Raw genomic sequence first — 16,165 nt, 5'->3', positions numbered from 1 at the left:
TCTATATTATTTGCCAGAAGCTGAGTGTAGTCATACTCCTAATACTCCTAAAATTATTCTGCACATTAGGTTACTAAAATAAATATATGTTATTTTCTGTGCGAGGCTATAATTATACTTATCTAGATTACTGCTTCACTTGAATATGTCATTGAATAATTTGAACAGTATATTACACACATATTTGTTTTTAATCTGTATCCTATTCATAGCACCTTTTGACCTTTCATTGCACTTTTGGTGGGGTCTCGGACAATATGTGCGTGGCGTTTTAAAAAGAATGGACTTGCGTACGATAACGCTATTGTAGTGTTGTGAACCTTTACACAAGACGACGCGCGCGACTAATTGTATATTGATTTATTATCATCGATATTTTTATGAATATGATATTTATGAATATTATTATTAATATTTCGAGACAGTTGGTTTGCATTTACGATTTGATTGAACCCTGATTGATGAAACAAGTGTCAGTCCAATTTATCACTATAGTTGACACGTTCATAACACTGCAACTACCAAACCAGTTTCTGATTTTCCATGTTACAATTCCCAATGTTATAAAAATGTTTCTATGAGAACATTTTAGATATAGTTCGTTATTCAAGCGTATAATATAAATCGTACGAAGTTTAAATAAATCCAATTTTGCCAATTTCGCAAATAATATACATTAATCGTGTTTCCAGGTATAATTACTTTCACATTGTTGCAGTGCAAATCGATGCAGCATATATCGAGCGAAAAATTTAATTATTTTAGATCTTTATAGTTCTAAATTTGATCACAACTTTCACAAAATGCAAATACTTCTCATATTTGTGACCGAAAACGCATTATTAAAATTTTCGTACTAGAATCGGAAAAAAATGTAAAAAAACGCGAAATTTTTTTATTTTTAGTTTCATCCGAACTAATTGCAATTTTTGAAAATAATTTGTTGAAGGTTGTCTAATATTTTAAACAAAATTAGAAGTTCTATCGAACACTTACATATGAACAACTTTACACATATAAGTTGTATAAATAACTTACAACTTACATATAAAAAAAGGTTGTATTACATCGGGAGATAACGCATTCCTCGTCGATAGGGTGAAGCGGAACTCTACCGTATCTCCAGGAAAGAAACAAGTTCACGCATATTTCGCGCGACGGTGGGAAAATGACCGCACCGTGCTCGAGAATTGCTTCAATATGAAGTAATACGCGGCACGGAACACGCAAGACACGTTACGTAACGCTTCTCGAGTGTGTACGAATGTGTCGGCTAACCTGTACACGACTGTATATTTATTAACTGGCGATTGTAGTCGCGGTTTCCGCTGGGAGGAAACGCTCGCTCGTGACTAGCAGCACGATCGTGGAAATTTTGCGAAACGCCTTACGTCAGAAACGCGAAAAAAAGGCAGCCATTTGATCGATCGTATCCGCGTATAGGATACTTTGCTTATTTCGCGAGTTTTTGTCTGTAAATCATTCGATGTCGCTTCGACAATGAACACTGAAGAATGACTCTGTATTGACGAATAGACTGATAAAAAAATTGTTATACATTCCTCGAGAACTGATTACTAATTTTTATTTTTGAACAAAGCGACGGGGTATTTTAAAGAAACAACACTTGAAAGTATATATATGAGCCGTTTATTTTGAAAGTGGCATAAGTCACTTTGTCTTTAAGTCGATATATTTAAGGGTTTGCGTGTTAACACGTTTAAAAATATGGATGCCAACTTTCGAGAAGATTTACTTGTATTTGTTATCTCAGGATACTGATATTTTTCTCGGTATAAATAATTTCGTATAAACATTAGAAAATCACCACTTTTCATTACGGTAAAGTGACTTGTGCCACTTTCAAAATAAACGGCTCATATAATAACAGTATATAAAATAATAGTGTCTTCATTGTAGAAATTAAGCGATGGATAAGAACACGTGCATCTTAATAAGCAGAGAAGGAATAAGTCAAATTTGAATTAAAATTGAAACATATAAAAGACGTCGCAAGAACGATACAAATAATGATGATACACAGCGACCGAGATGAAACCCGTGTAAGATGACGTTATTATATTACGCAATCTTGCAGATCTACGTAATTATGTACAATGCATTCATCTCGAAATTCCGAAGCTTTTTCGAACTAACAGTTATCATGAACAATAAGTCGTAAATTACTGTACGCTCGTAGAACGTGCAACTAACCGTGAGATTAAGAAATGATAAAGAATATAACAATATAATAAAAGTATTATATATATATATATATATATATATATATATATATAATATTATATTATATATTATATATATTATATATAACATAAAGATGTTATTCCATGTTTCGGATGTATACTATCAATAGCAAATTTTTGACACTGTACCTAGTGGAATTACTTAATTAATGCAAACAGTGCAATGTGCTCTATCTCCTTCTCTATTCGACACAAGACTCTTGCCTGCGCAACACAAGTTTCTATATCAATTCTGTTTCCATAAATTGCTTCATAAATGTGTCACAAACGTCGAACAGTCGGATAATGAATTAGAACAAGTGCAGCAGGAAGTGTTGGCTCTAGAAATTTTAGCGGAACGGAAAAATCGCCTGGTAAAACGAGCGTAACGTCTAAGGACCTATCATAACTATCCTGCCGGGTAAAGTAGACAGTGCTCCATTGAACGTGTCGGAACAGATAAAGTCCGACACCGGATAAAAGCATAGGAGAAACGCACGACAATCGTAAAAATGTGTATTTATAATCGCGGTCGGTTGCACGGGTGTGCCCGCGAATTTCTTGCGAACGGAGGTCAGTAGTTCATGTCCGTAACAATAGAGACAGGCCAGAAACAGTAGCGGACACACTACCAGCTACTACTTTCCCTCTTGTGGACTTTCCGAGAGAATACGATAGAAGCCGAGAGAGAAAGGTAAACGTTTAGCAACCCGGACTTTGTTCATCGAGAAAATTCACCCTGAATGATTATTTATTATGTATGCCTGTGAACGGTAACGGTATATGATAACCAGACTACGGATCGAAATGATAACGTTCTGCATCGACTGCAGGAAGCAGAAAGTCGAACAGAATACTTTCAGAACATCCAGACGACCTTAAAATGACGGTTTTATATTCTTAGCATTTCGTATTTGATCTAGTCATAAATTAACGACATCTACAATTTCCTGCAGTAATAATAATCGTATTTTACAATTTCATAACAAGAGGTAATCTCACTGATATTTGAAATTCATGTAACTAAAATCGAAGGAATATTGGAAAGAAATAGACTAACTTGATTCTAAGAATGAAGCATTTTAAATTTTGTAAAACGAATGATCGCATAGATCGATATATGTAATTTAACAAGGTCTCTAATTACTTTTAACACCTTTTAACGTCACCACGGTCTTATGTGGATGACACAATCTTAGCCACCTGTAAAAATTCATTCATAACGCAACACAATTGCATAAAGCAGACTTCTTTGAGATTTGTGGGATCTAAAAGACTGTAGGAAGTAATAATTGTGATAAATATTAGTCCTAAAATGTGTATTCAGTGTTATTAATTGAATTACTTCGATCGAGGAATTTTTTGTGTATTGCTATTTTTTAGTATGTAGAAAGTTCATCGTTCGAGCAGCTACGCTGTTTGATTGTTGACATGGTTGCTACAAAGTTGCCACGATAAGAGCTAAGGCAGTGTGGATGCAGCTTAATAGAAGGTTCAGCTAGGTCGGCCGACCATGATACGGAGTGCGTGCGTAACGAATAGTTCATGGCGATTGTATGCATACGCTAGAGCAATGACGAGCATGTGTATGCACGCGCGCGCGATCTGCAGCACGAGTTAGCGATAAGCGGCGACACAACGTTATATCATCGTCCACAGAGCGTGGTGCCGAGTGATTTCTGCAGTTCTTTCACCCGCTCGATTCGGTCATGCGATACAATTGCGATAGAAATCGGCTCGAACCGCTAATCTGCGAGCGTAGATCGTAAAACGATTTGCCGATATTCGCTGAAAAAGGCTGCCGCGAATGTTAATCCTTTGTACGCGGACGTCCCCTTTCAGGGGATGTAACTGCTGGTAATTACGGTACTTACAAGATAACAAATTTTTGTTACATGAAATAACGATACATTCGTTAGCCAAATTTTATTCAGACAGAGTGATTGCTTCCAACGTTGTATCATTTTTTGTTGGAAGCATTATTTATTACCAGACTGCGAATTTTATCCACTTATGACAAAAATGAATAGATGCAATTAGAAGGCGTGGACAGATTGAACGAATTTTTAGAATATCCATATAATATTGAAATCATTCAAGGAAGAAAGAAATGCCTACTTGACTCCTGTTTCTTGTACTATAGAATGCTACCAATGATAAGAACGAATTGGTGCAATTTAAAACACCAGAAAGATTAAAAGAATTTCAGAATGTCACGGTTACGTCAGGATTATGTCACATAAAAATTAAGTTTTGCCTTGATAGACTGATTGCATCGAATTAAGATCTGCGGGGTGCATAAGGGATGTGAGAGAGGGCTACTTTCATGCTTTAGTATATTATTTTAAGTATGTTAAACGTTCTTATATTCACTAGTTGGATTTTTTTATTAGTTTTATTAAACTGGCAGTCCAATTGAGCATACAAAATTCCTTATAATAAATATATAGAATATATAGAGAAACGATCGCTTATCTGTTTTCTAAAAATCTAATACAGAGCGACATTTTTTATTGAAAGAAAAGTTTTTCATGATGTCCGTCTGTATAATAATATTCAAATTTCATCAAAATTTCAGAGGACGATATTTTGATATTAATTATTAATTACCACACAGTGTTCTGGGGTTGAGTTATGTTTATCAATTGGTTTGCGTAAATCGGTTAAATTATCGAGTATGACGCAGGCATTTGATGAAGGAGCACGTAATAGCGAAGCTATAATAGTTCCGCAAGAAAGGGGCAAAAAATTCACGTGACGCTGAATAATAACAAACCACCGGAAGTATAAACATGTTTTCCTTTTTAAGCACTATCACGTCATGTTTCGATTTCGTGATGGAACAGGTGGTTCGTTAGCGGATGATTTGCGTGATTTCTATTACTCGGTAATTACGATTATATAATATAAATCTTTGAAACGGATACTCGTACCACTGGCGACTTCTCTTCTCGATTCGCGTAATGTTTTCTCGGTGAATGTAATCGATTTCTCGCTGAAACGCAATAAAACATTTCTTGCACTAATTGTTCTATAGTGATCGATGAAAAGATGATGCACTTTATAATCTTGTACTTTTTTCTCAAAGTTGGTGGAGAGAAGGAGTATTTTAAACATTTTTATGTTGAAATCTTGTTTCAAGAAAAACACGCTGACGAATGACAAGGATGACTAATTTTATGCTGACAAATCAGTAGCACATATGCGTATGTACGGTGACGAGCAAAAGCGTCGTAGCATGTCTCATGAACATAAAGATCATGCTACCAGTTCATTAACTAATGTAGCATAAAGAAGTGGAAACATCAACGTTTTGTAATAATATCTTGTCTTCTTGGGTGCATCTACATCAATATTAAACTTCATTTATTTTTAATCATGAATCATTATTAAACTATAGCGGTGAAATCTTTAAATAAAAATGAAAAAGGTCAGTACAAGATATTTTAATATTTTTGTCACTTTCTATGAATGACCCTATATAAAAATGATTTCTACCAACTCCTTTGTTATAAGTGTCACTAACAGTGAGTGACATTAATGAACACCGTGGAACATCCTTTTTGGAACACCCCGTATACAATATCTATTTAAACCGTGCAATTTTTCGCCATCTTCTGTTACGTGTTGAACAATTAAGACAGCTTCCACATACATATACAATCAATATTATTGTTTTCCCAATGTTAGAGTGACTGTTCAGTAGGCGTTCAACAATGAGGCCGATAACGATGATATCCGTAAATTACATCACGGCAATAAATGTTGCCCACGCCATTGCCGTTGCACGGGTAACATTATTGACTGGTCGGTGACAGTTATTTTTAGAACATGTCGCAAAAAATGTATTGCAAATAAGATCGCACTTTGTTATGCGAGTCGTAAAAATTTAGGAAAAAATCGCTTATATTTGCGTGACAAGTAATTCGTTATACTGACTATGCGATCTTGGCTTCAACAGTTTCGATTAGGTCAACTCTCTCTGTTGATTGGCAATTGAGTTACTGAGAGAAAATGTTGCCGCAACTCATAATCAATACCGACTATACAGAATAATTAATTCACACTTGGAAGCAAAATTCTTGCTACCATCGTCTTCTGCTCGTGAAAATCTTCTCTCTGATTTAACGATGTATAAAATATTCCATCATACTTGTTACAAGACGATAATCGAGAATTGTATAAAACTTCGTTATATGAAGAAAGCTTCTATAGTATATGATCCAAAAAGTAGGTTCTGTTTTAAATAGGGGAGAAATGAATTTCAATTTTCATAGATTTTTACAGAAACCAGCATGAGGAATAAATTCAATTTACCAAATAGAAAATGCTTTATGGTAAAAATAGAGCAGAAATGTCATTGATGTTTGAAAATATTATCATGCTTTCTTATATATTTTTAAAATCAAAGAAAAAGCATGATTATATTTTCAAACATTAATGACACATTTCTGCTCTATTTTTACCATAAAGCATTTTCTATTTGGTAAATTGAATTTATTCCTCACGCTGGTTTCTGTAAAAATCTATGAAAATTGAAATTCATTTGTCCCCTATTTAAAACAGAACCTGCTTTTTGGATCATATACTATAGAAGCTTTGTTCATATAACTTCTTGTAACAAGTATGATGGAATATATATTTTTAAAATCAATCACAAATACGTACGGATCCGTGAATCTATACACAAGCATCCTGATGAATATGGCAACGCTCTAATATTACAATTATCAATGCTTCTTAAACAAATAGTTGTGTGACACTACATGTATGACTCGCTCCAATATTAAACGACAGCGTTCAAAATACATTAACCCAAGCGTATGTTTATTCGACACGGGCAAACTTTATTCCTCGAATAAATTTGCCCGAGATCCGTATACTCGGGTCGCGATAAAGGCTAACGTTTCTGTGCGGGAAACGCAAACTCGTGAAAAATGAGACGTCACGTTCTCGATGGTGGGGTCACGTTCGCTTTGAACGCGCGAAGAAGCCGAGAAACACGAATGGCGGGTGACTGTTAATGCTTGAAAGTATGTGAAGCATAAACATGTTAACTGTCTAGTTAATTTTGCTTGTTGATCACTGCTCTATGGAACAGGGATCGGGATTGGTCGTTGATGAAGGGCGGGAAAAGGAGTTCTGCTCAGGGAATGATTTCCCATGTTGTGCAATCTAAAACGCTGCTTGTTATATGTCTCATTTGCCACTAATCTACAAGCAGATTAATTTGTATTGTATTGAAAAAATTCATTGCCAATGATAATCGCAAAAAATTAACACCAGAAGTGATTAGTGATCATTTAAAAACTAACTGTAGATATTGACATGTTGGAAACATTTTTAGTGTAGTGTTACAGTGACGAGAAATTTGATTCTGTTCTGCATTAACGATTAATTAATAAGGATTAATTGGCCGCATTTTATCTGTAAAAGAATAGGTTGCAGAAGATTACAGACCCATATGTTACTAGTGTCCATTCATAATGGTGTTTTTATAATATCATAACCTTTCGTCGAAACTAGTATAACATATGTATCAATAAGTTATGAGGGGTTAAGTAGTTCGTCTTCGCGCCTCGTTGCAGTTTTGTTTGTCGCAGGATAGATCAGGCTTGAACGAGTAACAGCTCGCGCAAGAAAACCATCGATACCCGCCTCTCGTGTTTCGACAATCGCATTATCTCGCTCCCGATACTACACCAATCGATGCATTCGCATGTCCCACTTAACGGATTTATCGTGCACCACTGTCCACGGCGAGTTACACATACAACTAATATTCATACTATTGTGTAATCAAATCATAATTCAACGTTCGCATTTAGCCTTGTTCATTTACACTAATTTATGTTTCCTTTTTACACGCGTTTTATCTCCACTATACACACGTTTACTTTCGATGGTTAGTCAACTTTCCGTCTATGTAGACTCGCATGATCCCCTTTAAACATGTTCATTGTTAGTTCATCAAAACAGTTCGAAACGACCGCCCGTTACGTTCGAAATTTGTATCAAACTTACACACAATGTGTACAATAATAACATTATCGTACGTGATAAAACATTATATGTTGCACCAATACTACCGATAGTAGTTGTACACTGTCAAACGCGCATTCTAAAGCAAAATGTTCACTAACCATCGATTTTAAGTCTATTATTATAATTGACGTTGAAATACATCGCATTTTTAACCACAATCCGAGCGCATATTTTTCACCGAAACCTATCCCTGTATTCGTGTTCGATTCACCGTTTCAGTCCGTTAGCTTTTGTCGCAAATATTATTGTTATTGAAGTGCATATTTATTTTTCAGTTTCTTGCCAAAATAATTGAATTGCTGACTTACCAAACGTACAAAATGTTACCGCTGTGGCATTGCAATTAACAAATCGCTGATCCAATGGAAAGCACACTCACGCGGGAAAACACTCACCTCCGTCGTACTAGCAAACTGTTCACGTAGAATATTAACTTCGGCAATGATAATGACAATCGAATTAACTGAATAAAAAAGGTGATCGTCCCGGGAAACCCAGAGTTTCGAACACGCGCATGCACCACGCGACAGCTAACACTAACGCGACCTTTCAGATTGCCGGCAGAGCGGCAGAATTTCGGAATACATTAAAAATTCCGTTCCTTAAGATGGCGACACCTCCTGAGGGAAGCCTTACCATAGACAGCAACGTCAAACGACACAAAGGCACGTGCAAGGTATTAGCACAGACGAAGTATAAGAGCAGACATGGCACCCAATGTATTATCATAGACAAGGTATGGAGTAGACTGGAAATCCAATGCACCGTACTAAGCGGTTCGAGCGGTTCGAAATCCGGACCGAGCTGAGTCGAATATGTATGTACTTGGTAAAACCGAGCGGCTCGAAAGAATCGAGTAGCTCGAATTGCTTCGAGCGGTTCAAACGATTCCACTACATTAAAAATGTCATGTATTAAGAATAAAATTTTACAATCGCTTTATACTTTTTTAAAGTTACAATTGATCGTATCTTTTATTAGCAACTGAAAAGAATTTGTTACATTTATATGTGAAATATTCATAATTTATTACTTATTTTGACATTAAATTGTTTTTTTATTGTTTATTTACCTGCAAAGTGTGAGAAAAACAGGGAATCAGTCACAAAATACACACATTACAGTTATCCTAATCTAAATCCCATTCGTTTAAGGTATTTTTGAGAACTTCATTTAAAGTTTCATTATTATGTGATTGCGATGAAACATTAATTTCATTTCTCATTTACTTGTCATGTCCATGAATCCGTCGTAAAAACAAAGGTTTTCGTCTAATTTGAAGCAATAGAAAAATATTTCCAAACTTTTGACGTAAAATTATATGGAATAAATTGAATGATATGTACCAGGCCGTTGAATTTGTTTCAAAAACATTATTGTGTTATGAATAAAAACTTAGGAAAATTAACTTGACCTTAAAATCTTTCCTACTATTTCACTTACGAAAAAAATTAATTACGATATATAATGTCTTTTATACCAAAACTGTTTTTTGTAAAACCAATTATTCGAAAACTTCAATACCTTGATAGATACTTCTCATTGGTCACAGAAATTGGAACAGGCACAGAAACAGAAAGACGCGCAGAATTGAGATACGCGCAGAAATAGGGACATACACAGAAACAGGGACACGCGTAGAAATAGGGTCACGTGCAGAAATGGGAACATGCGCAAAAATAGGGACAGCCACGGAAATAGGTACGTGCATAGGAATAAGGACATGCGCGGAAATAGGGTCTGGCACAGGAATAGGGACATGCACAGATATAGGGACAGGCTCGGAAACAAAACACGGAAGATTATGAAGCACTGTATATTTTTGCCCTCACCGTGTCGTAGGACTTTATTTAGAGAAGTGTTTCAAAATTTATTACACTGTATTAAATTATTAAAGTGAAAAATTATTTTTTTATTAGGACTTATGTAATTTCATTAATTAAATGTAGCTATGACAGATATGTATCTTGCGGCCGACACAAAATACTGTCGGTCGTATGGTAAGAAACCAGGAAATGCGCGTCGTTCTGGAAGGATTAACGACCGGAGAGTCCGCGAATACGTTACAATTTCGGAGTGACCTTCGAAATCACAACAGCCGATCGGTACTCACGGACTCCCGTGAGTTAACCCCACGCGACGTACGTGTGCGTGCATACGTGAGCGTGGTGCCAGGCAAGACCGATGACCTCGGGACTGAAGTGCTTTAGACCGAGATTTCGGAGTTCGATTTTATCTTTTCCGAACGTAGAAAAGGACAGCAAATGAAGGACAAATAATAACGTAATGTGTAACTTCTTTATGTTTTACTATTTCTTAATGGGTTTTTTTCTAATGCAATCGTGAGCTTTTTCTGATTAAAATAAGACCACAAACACAATATAATTTTTGTAAGATTATATTGATTCTTATGAAAAATATAAATATACTTTTTATATAATATTAACTTCAATATTTTAGGAAACCAGTGAAACGTCATCCTAGACGAAATTTTTATTTTTGTAACTTATACACCCTCCGAATCGAAATGATCGTCTAATTTATAAATTTGCAATAGAAAAACACATGTGCGGTTTAATTATATGAAATAAAAGTTAAATAAATGTATTATACTCGTACAGAAAAATATGTTAACACTACGAATTGAAAGCCGAAAAGAATCAGGAAATTCCATCTCGCTTTGTTTTGGTACAGTATAACTCGCGCACGTAACAAGCCTGGCCCGGGCCTGTCTGCAAGTGTGAACACGTTTAGATGATGCCGGGCCGGCCTGGCACGCTGCGAGCACGGCACGCGCAGTTTGAACACTCCAATGTAATCAAATGTAAGAATGATTCGGCCTTGGTCGGCCTTGGAGCATAGACCGAGCCTGGTACGTATGTAGATGTTGTCACGAGCCTTAGCATCGCGATGTTGCTAGGACAATCGGCGGGCGTTCGATGTTGGTTGAGCGAAACGAACAGATTCGAAAAATACGCTACTTATATTTAAAAGTTATTTGTGCGGCCAAAAAAAAGATAAAAATTTATTTTATTCGTGGTTTGATCAATCAAGGGCAGTTCAACAACAAAAGAAAAATATAAAACAAAATGTGAATGTGAGTATTTAAAAATTTCATCTGAAATGTATAATAAATGTTTTTATTAGTTGAGGACCATTTTCGAAATTGAAAGCAATCACCTCATATGTAGGCTGTTTAATAAACTATGAAAAATTATTTAAGTAAAAAGGAAGAAGTGTTGAAAAAAAAGAGTTCATAACGTTCTTAATTTAAAAAAAAACAGCATGAAATTAAAGGTAATAAATATTACCTAATTGAATATTTATTAAAAGAATGTATTTAACTGAGATGTGTAAGGACTCGAAAATTTCGAGACAAGACTTTGACAGTGTTACGGACCGGCGGGCTTACAGAGCCAAGGGAACGGCGCGTGATGGCGGTGAAAGAAGCGAATGGAAACGTGGCGACGTTTGGAGAGTGCCGTCCAAATCAACGGCGCGAAATTCAAACAGACACTTGAACTTATACTAACTTGCTTTCTACGCTGCGCTCTCTCTCTCTCTCTCTCTCTCTCTCTCTCTCTCTCTCTCTCTCTTATAATGAATAGGATAAATTAAGTTTACTTATAAAATATGTCTTATATCTATACGCTCTTATATATCTGTGTGTTATCTTACCTTACAATGTTAACCTAACCTACGCAACACGTTAACTTCACATAGCTGACGTAACAACTGATTCGAAATCGATAATTACATCGAGCTAATGATTTTGAAGCAGAGCTGGGGAAAAATAGATTTTTTAAGTAGTAAATAGACTATAAGCAATTTTATCTTTTCATGTAATACAGAATTTGGCAAATAAACTTTTTTTGTTATACGTATAAATAGCATTTCAAATATATTTAACAACGTAATATCCGTATGTAACTAATATTTCAAAAAAAGTTTACTTATTAAATTCTATATTACATGAGAAAAATCTATTTTTCGTCATCCCTGCTGTGAAGTAAATGGTTTAAATGCGAATAACACGAATAATAATAAAATTGTATACTTCTACTTCGTAAATAAGGTTATGATATTTATAAAATAATATTTTGCTATAATTATAGATATGATATTGGTTGTGCAATCTCTTCTGAATTTTCAGCTACAAGCTCGAAAGTCTCGAATTTTATATATATATACTGAGTAGTTGCAAATGTAATTTTAGTCTTTCAAATAGATAGCTTACAAAAAAAACCTAAATTACTTTTACAACAACTGAAATGTTCGTGCCGTATACACTTATTGCCTCCAAATAATATTCAGCACTCGTAGTAGAAATGAAATATACAGGATATTCGCTTCTTGCTAACGTGCCTATTTTTTGTGGACTACCGGTAACGTTGATCGCGACGTGAAATGGTAAGGGTGCACTAGAACCCTCCAAAGCTGAGACAGAAAAGCCCATAAAATGCAATGTCTATGTACGGATCCTAACACTGACATTTTCTACAGTGGCGGTAATTCAGATTCTGAGGCAAAAAAAACATTGCATGCAATGCTGTACGGATCCTAAGTCTGCGATAGAAACGCTGTCACTGTGTAGCCACTACAAACGAGGTATACCATGCGAGGTATCCCATATATGTATGTAGTATGCATATATCTCATCTGTGGCAGCACTATACTGGACGAAACACTGAAAACACTCTCATTTGCTCTTGGGTATAATTACTTTTTGTTTATATATAATAAAATATAGATTAAGTCGTAAGTGATTTATTGACTTTGGGGAAATTATAAATAAGAGATAACACATTAAATATGAATGTTTAGTGATAAGACTTTTCTGAATATCTTTTCTTACGAAAATAAAGTAAATACTACGAATACCCAGTTTTCTTTCTGGAAACATAATTCCGACAACATTAAGAAAATAATATTGCTTTACATCTTAAAATTAAAATATCGTTCTTAAATATAACATAGCACATATGTCATAATGGTACTCTTAATGAATTATACATATGTATGTATATGCTTAAAGATCACTGAGATCAACAGTTTCCATTTGTGCATTAATGGTTTCATCATTATTAACATTTTCTTCAGTTTCTGTCTTATCTACTCTAGGGAAATATAATTTTGGCCATGAACCACATTCCGACTTCCTCAATTTGATTTCTACTTTAGTAGGAAGCATACTAACACTACTTTGTGCAATATCAACAATCTGCAAACATAAAATTGTAAGAATAAAATGTTGTGTGATACTCTACTAAATGATTGTTTCAGATTTTGAAATTTCATATACGTACTCCTCTTAATTCTAAATCGCGAGAATATCTTGAATTATCCTCCGCAAAAGATAAGTCCACGGATAAACGTATAGGATTCAACTTAACCGTGGATGAATCTGGCAGATACTTTTTAGCAAAAACTGAAACCACAACAAATGTCCCTGTTTGATGCCAATCCAATCTACATTCTTTCTTTTTACCGGTATTCTAAAAAGAAAGTAATAATGATTAAAATATTTCAATGTTTCACAAGTATGACATAATGAAGATATTTGTTTTACCTTGGAAATCCACTTATGTTCACCTTGCACACACCCAGCTTGTTCCAAGAATATGGAGAAGTCTGTAGTTTTCTTTTGACAACAGGACCAATATTTCATACCTTCATGGAAGATAGGAGTACCAGAATGATAGTTACAAACTTCATTATTAGATTCAGGCCCATTATATGTAGCTTTACATGCATTATTTGTACAAGCCTGTCCAATTTGAATGTTGGCTTCCGATACAGTTCCTAATTCTAGTGACTTTAATCCTTTAATTTGTTCTAACAACACAGGTGATATAGTTGGCGTCAAAGTAATTTGTGGAGTGTCAAAAGGAGGCCTTTTTAGCGAAGGTCCATTATTAAGAGGTTGAGCAATAATTTCTATTACTTCTTTAGTCTTAGATTTATCGACTGCAGTTTTTTGTGGTTCTGGTGGCTTTATGTTGGAGTGACATGATTTTGTGCAACCCTTAATATTTAAAAATTCTGTAAAATCTGTACATTTCTTATTACAACAAGACCATCCTTTATAAGCATCATGAAATACTGGAGTGCCAGGGTGATAAATACAATCGTCTGAAAACAGGAGTATGAAATAAGATTGAAATATTAAAGGAATAAAAAGCTCAATTAATTGTATGTTATCATTCAGGTAAATGTTTCTGCAATTTTTACATAAAATTGAACAACAGACCTTCTTTGTTGTTGTTAGGATCGAATTTCTTCCCACAACCACGATTGTAGCAATGTAATTGTAGCAATGCTTCTTGTGACATTTCTAATTTTATTTTAATTAAATGGTTAAATCTTTTTTTAAATTTGATCTATTTTAGTTTAACACTATATGTCGTATAAAAAACACGAATACGTCAAGTTGAAGAGAGAATCGTAACACTTCTTATCTTCGATAGGAATAAGAAGTCAAATTCACTGAAACAACGTTTCTTTGCCTGCAGATCGGAAAAACTTCTACTTCTAGATTCTAGCACGTTCTAGAAAATGTACACTCTAAATGTAGCAGTTGTAGCACACACATATGTGTAATAAAAGTCCTCTGAGATCGCGGCATCTGTGAAAAACTTCAACCGATTAATTTTTCAATTAATTCTGTTTTCAAAGCAAATACGAAAATTATCGTGACGTTACGTTCGCAGTCTTAATTCAAAACGTTATTCCATAAAATTAATAAATAATATTTTAATGTTTAGTTTTATACATGTTCATACATATAATACGTATATATACATTTTATGTATATAAATGCAACTACGTACATGTATATATATGTATAAGCATTAGAGCGCGAAATTTGTATAAATACAAATTCACATTTATTTAAATTTGCAATTAAACAAAAAACTCCTTTCTTGTTTAAGATTTTATTCGATTAAGTACAATATGCGTAAATATTTTATTAAATTTCATTAAGTTCATTAACTATCAATTATAAATTTAATTTTATAGTTATATTTGTTGTTCGTATGAACCCAGAATTATACATAATACGATTGATGTCCACAAATTGCATAAGCTTGAAACACCACTTCAACGCGATATATGTATAACTTTTTTTGGGCTGTATCCTTTTATCTCTGCCTTAAGATTTATTCCTAATCTTAAATGAACAGCCAATAAGAGCGAGATGAATTTGTAATATTTTATAACAACTATTACTGTTCTTAGGGCAATATGTGTACATATTCGGTAATGGTTACATGAATAATGATAAACAATTGGTGTGATTAATTTGTTGGAAGCAAGAATATTTAAAATACGTTCTGTATATGTAGTGAGAAATGAAAAAGTCCCTAAAAGATTCGAGGGCGACCGAAGCGCGTACATCACCAGAGCAGGAGGTTCGTGACATCGATACTTGACGCATGCGTTAGAATCGAAGATTCTCGCAGGCGCCACCTTGCGAGACAGTTCTGTCGTAGAAGTTATCTCGAGTAGTTCTTCGGTGGTTGTGTTCGTCCGGTTTTCTCGTGATTTTTCCGATCTCGAAGGATCCCTTTCCGTTACTGCTACTCCGACAAAAAGAAGTGAGTATCGAGTGGTCAGCCGACTTTGGTTCGTTGAAAACGGTCGCGTTTCACGGGCGGTCGGACAGGCGGCTCGGATTCGCTGGAAAATTCACGGCAACCAGACGTGACAGGTTCTAGCAAAATGGCCGTACACGATTTACAACAAACGGTTGTTTCGCGTTCGACGGATGAATTTTGCGCCGGCGTCTACTCCGATCGTCGTGACACCGCGCGACATCGTAAAGTCGCACGACGACGCGACGATCGCGAACGATTCATGATTCCTGGTCAGTCATC

The 16,165-nt window shown here is 35.0% G+C and overlaps 3 protein-coding genes across 6 annotated transcripts in view; 1 reads left to right on the top strand and 2 right to left on the bottom strand.

Annotated features, from left to right (window-relative positions):
* cyc (basic helix-loop-helix ARNT-like protein cyc) overlaps positions 1-8,840 on the bottom strand; it is a 75,413-nt gene extending 66,573 nt beyond the window's left edge. For 2 of the 4 annotated variants that reach the window (XM_033483056.2, XM_033483060.2), the window contains exon 1: positions 8,597-8,838. The gene's annotated coding sequence lies outside the window, so the exon portion shown is untranslated. Of the gene's footprint in view, positions 1-8,596 lie in introns of all 4 variants that reach the window. The other 2 variants (XM_033483057.2, XM_076523324.1) reach the window with 2 other exon arrangements.
* A 4,199-nt stretch (positions 8,841-13,039) lies between these two features.
* On the bottom strand, positions 13,040-15,072 carry mora (cysteine and histidine rich domain containing protein). Its single transcript, XM_033483067.2, has 4 exons — positions 14,539-15,072; positions 13,858-14,420; positions 13,595-13,783; positions 13,040-13,509 (listed from the first exon to the last, which is right to left on the bottom strand). Exons 1-4 carry the CDS (start codon positions 14,618-14,620, stop codon positions 13,318-13,320), a joined length of 1,026 nt encoding a protein of 341 aa, XP_033338958.1. The 5' UTR covers positions 14,621-15,072; the 3' UTR covers positions 13,040-13,317.
* A 656-nt stretch (positions 15,073-15,728) lies between these two features.
* Lis-1 (LisH and WD40 domain-containing Lis-1) overlaps positions 15,729-16,165 on the top strand; it is a 28,608-nt gene continuing 28,171 nt past the window's right edge. Inside the window, exon 1 of the mRNA XM_033483052.2 lies at positions 15,729-15,886. The gene's annotated coding sequence lies outside the window, so the exon portion shown is untranslated. The remainder of the gene's footprint in view (positions 15,887-16,165) is intronic.

The sequence above is a fragment of the Megalopta genalis genome, chromosome 6 (assembly GCF_051020955.1).
Source record: "Megalopta genalis isolate 19385.01 chromosome 6, iyMegGena1_principal, whole genome shotgun sequence".
Lineage (NCBI taxonomy): Eukaryota > Metazoa > Arthropoda > Insecta > Hymenoptera > Halictidae > Megalopta > Megalopta genalis.
Note: the sequence above shows the minus strand (reverse complement) of the source record. Positions and strands in the feature narration are given on the sequence as shown.

Coding starts and splice junctions, on each gene's coding strand:
- mora (XM_033483067.2), bottom strand. CDS start 14,620: ATGTCACAAGAAGCATTGCTACAATTACATTGCTACAATCGTGGTTGT. Junction 13,784..13,857: donor AACATAAGTGGATTTCCAAG/GTAAAACAAATA, acceptor CTTTCTTTTTAG/AATACCGGTAAAAAGAAAGA. Junction 13,510..13,594: donor GCGATTTAGAATTAAGAGGA/GTACGTATATGA, acceptor TTATGTTTGCAG/ATTGTTGATATTGCACAAAG.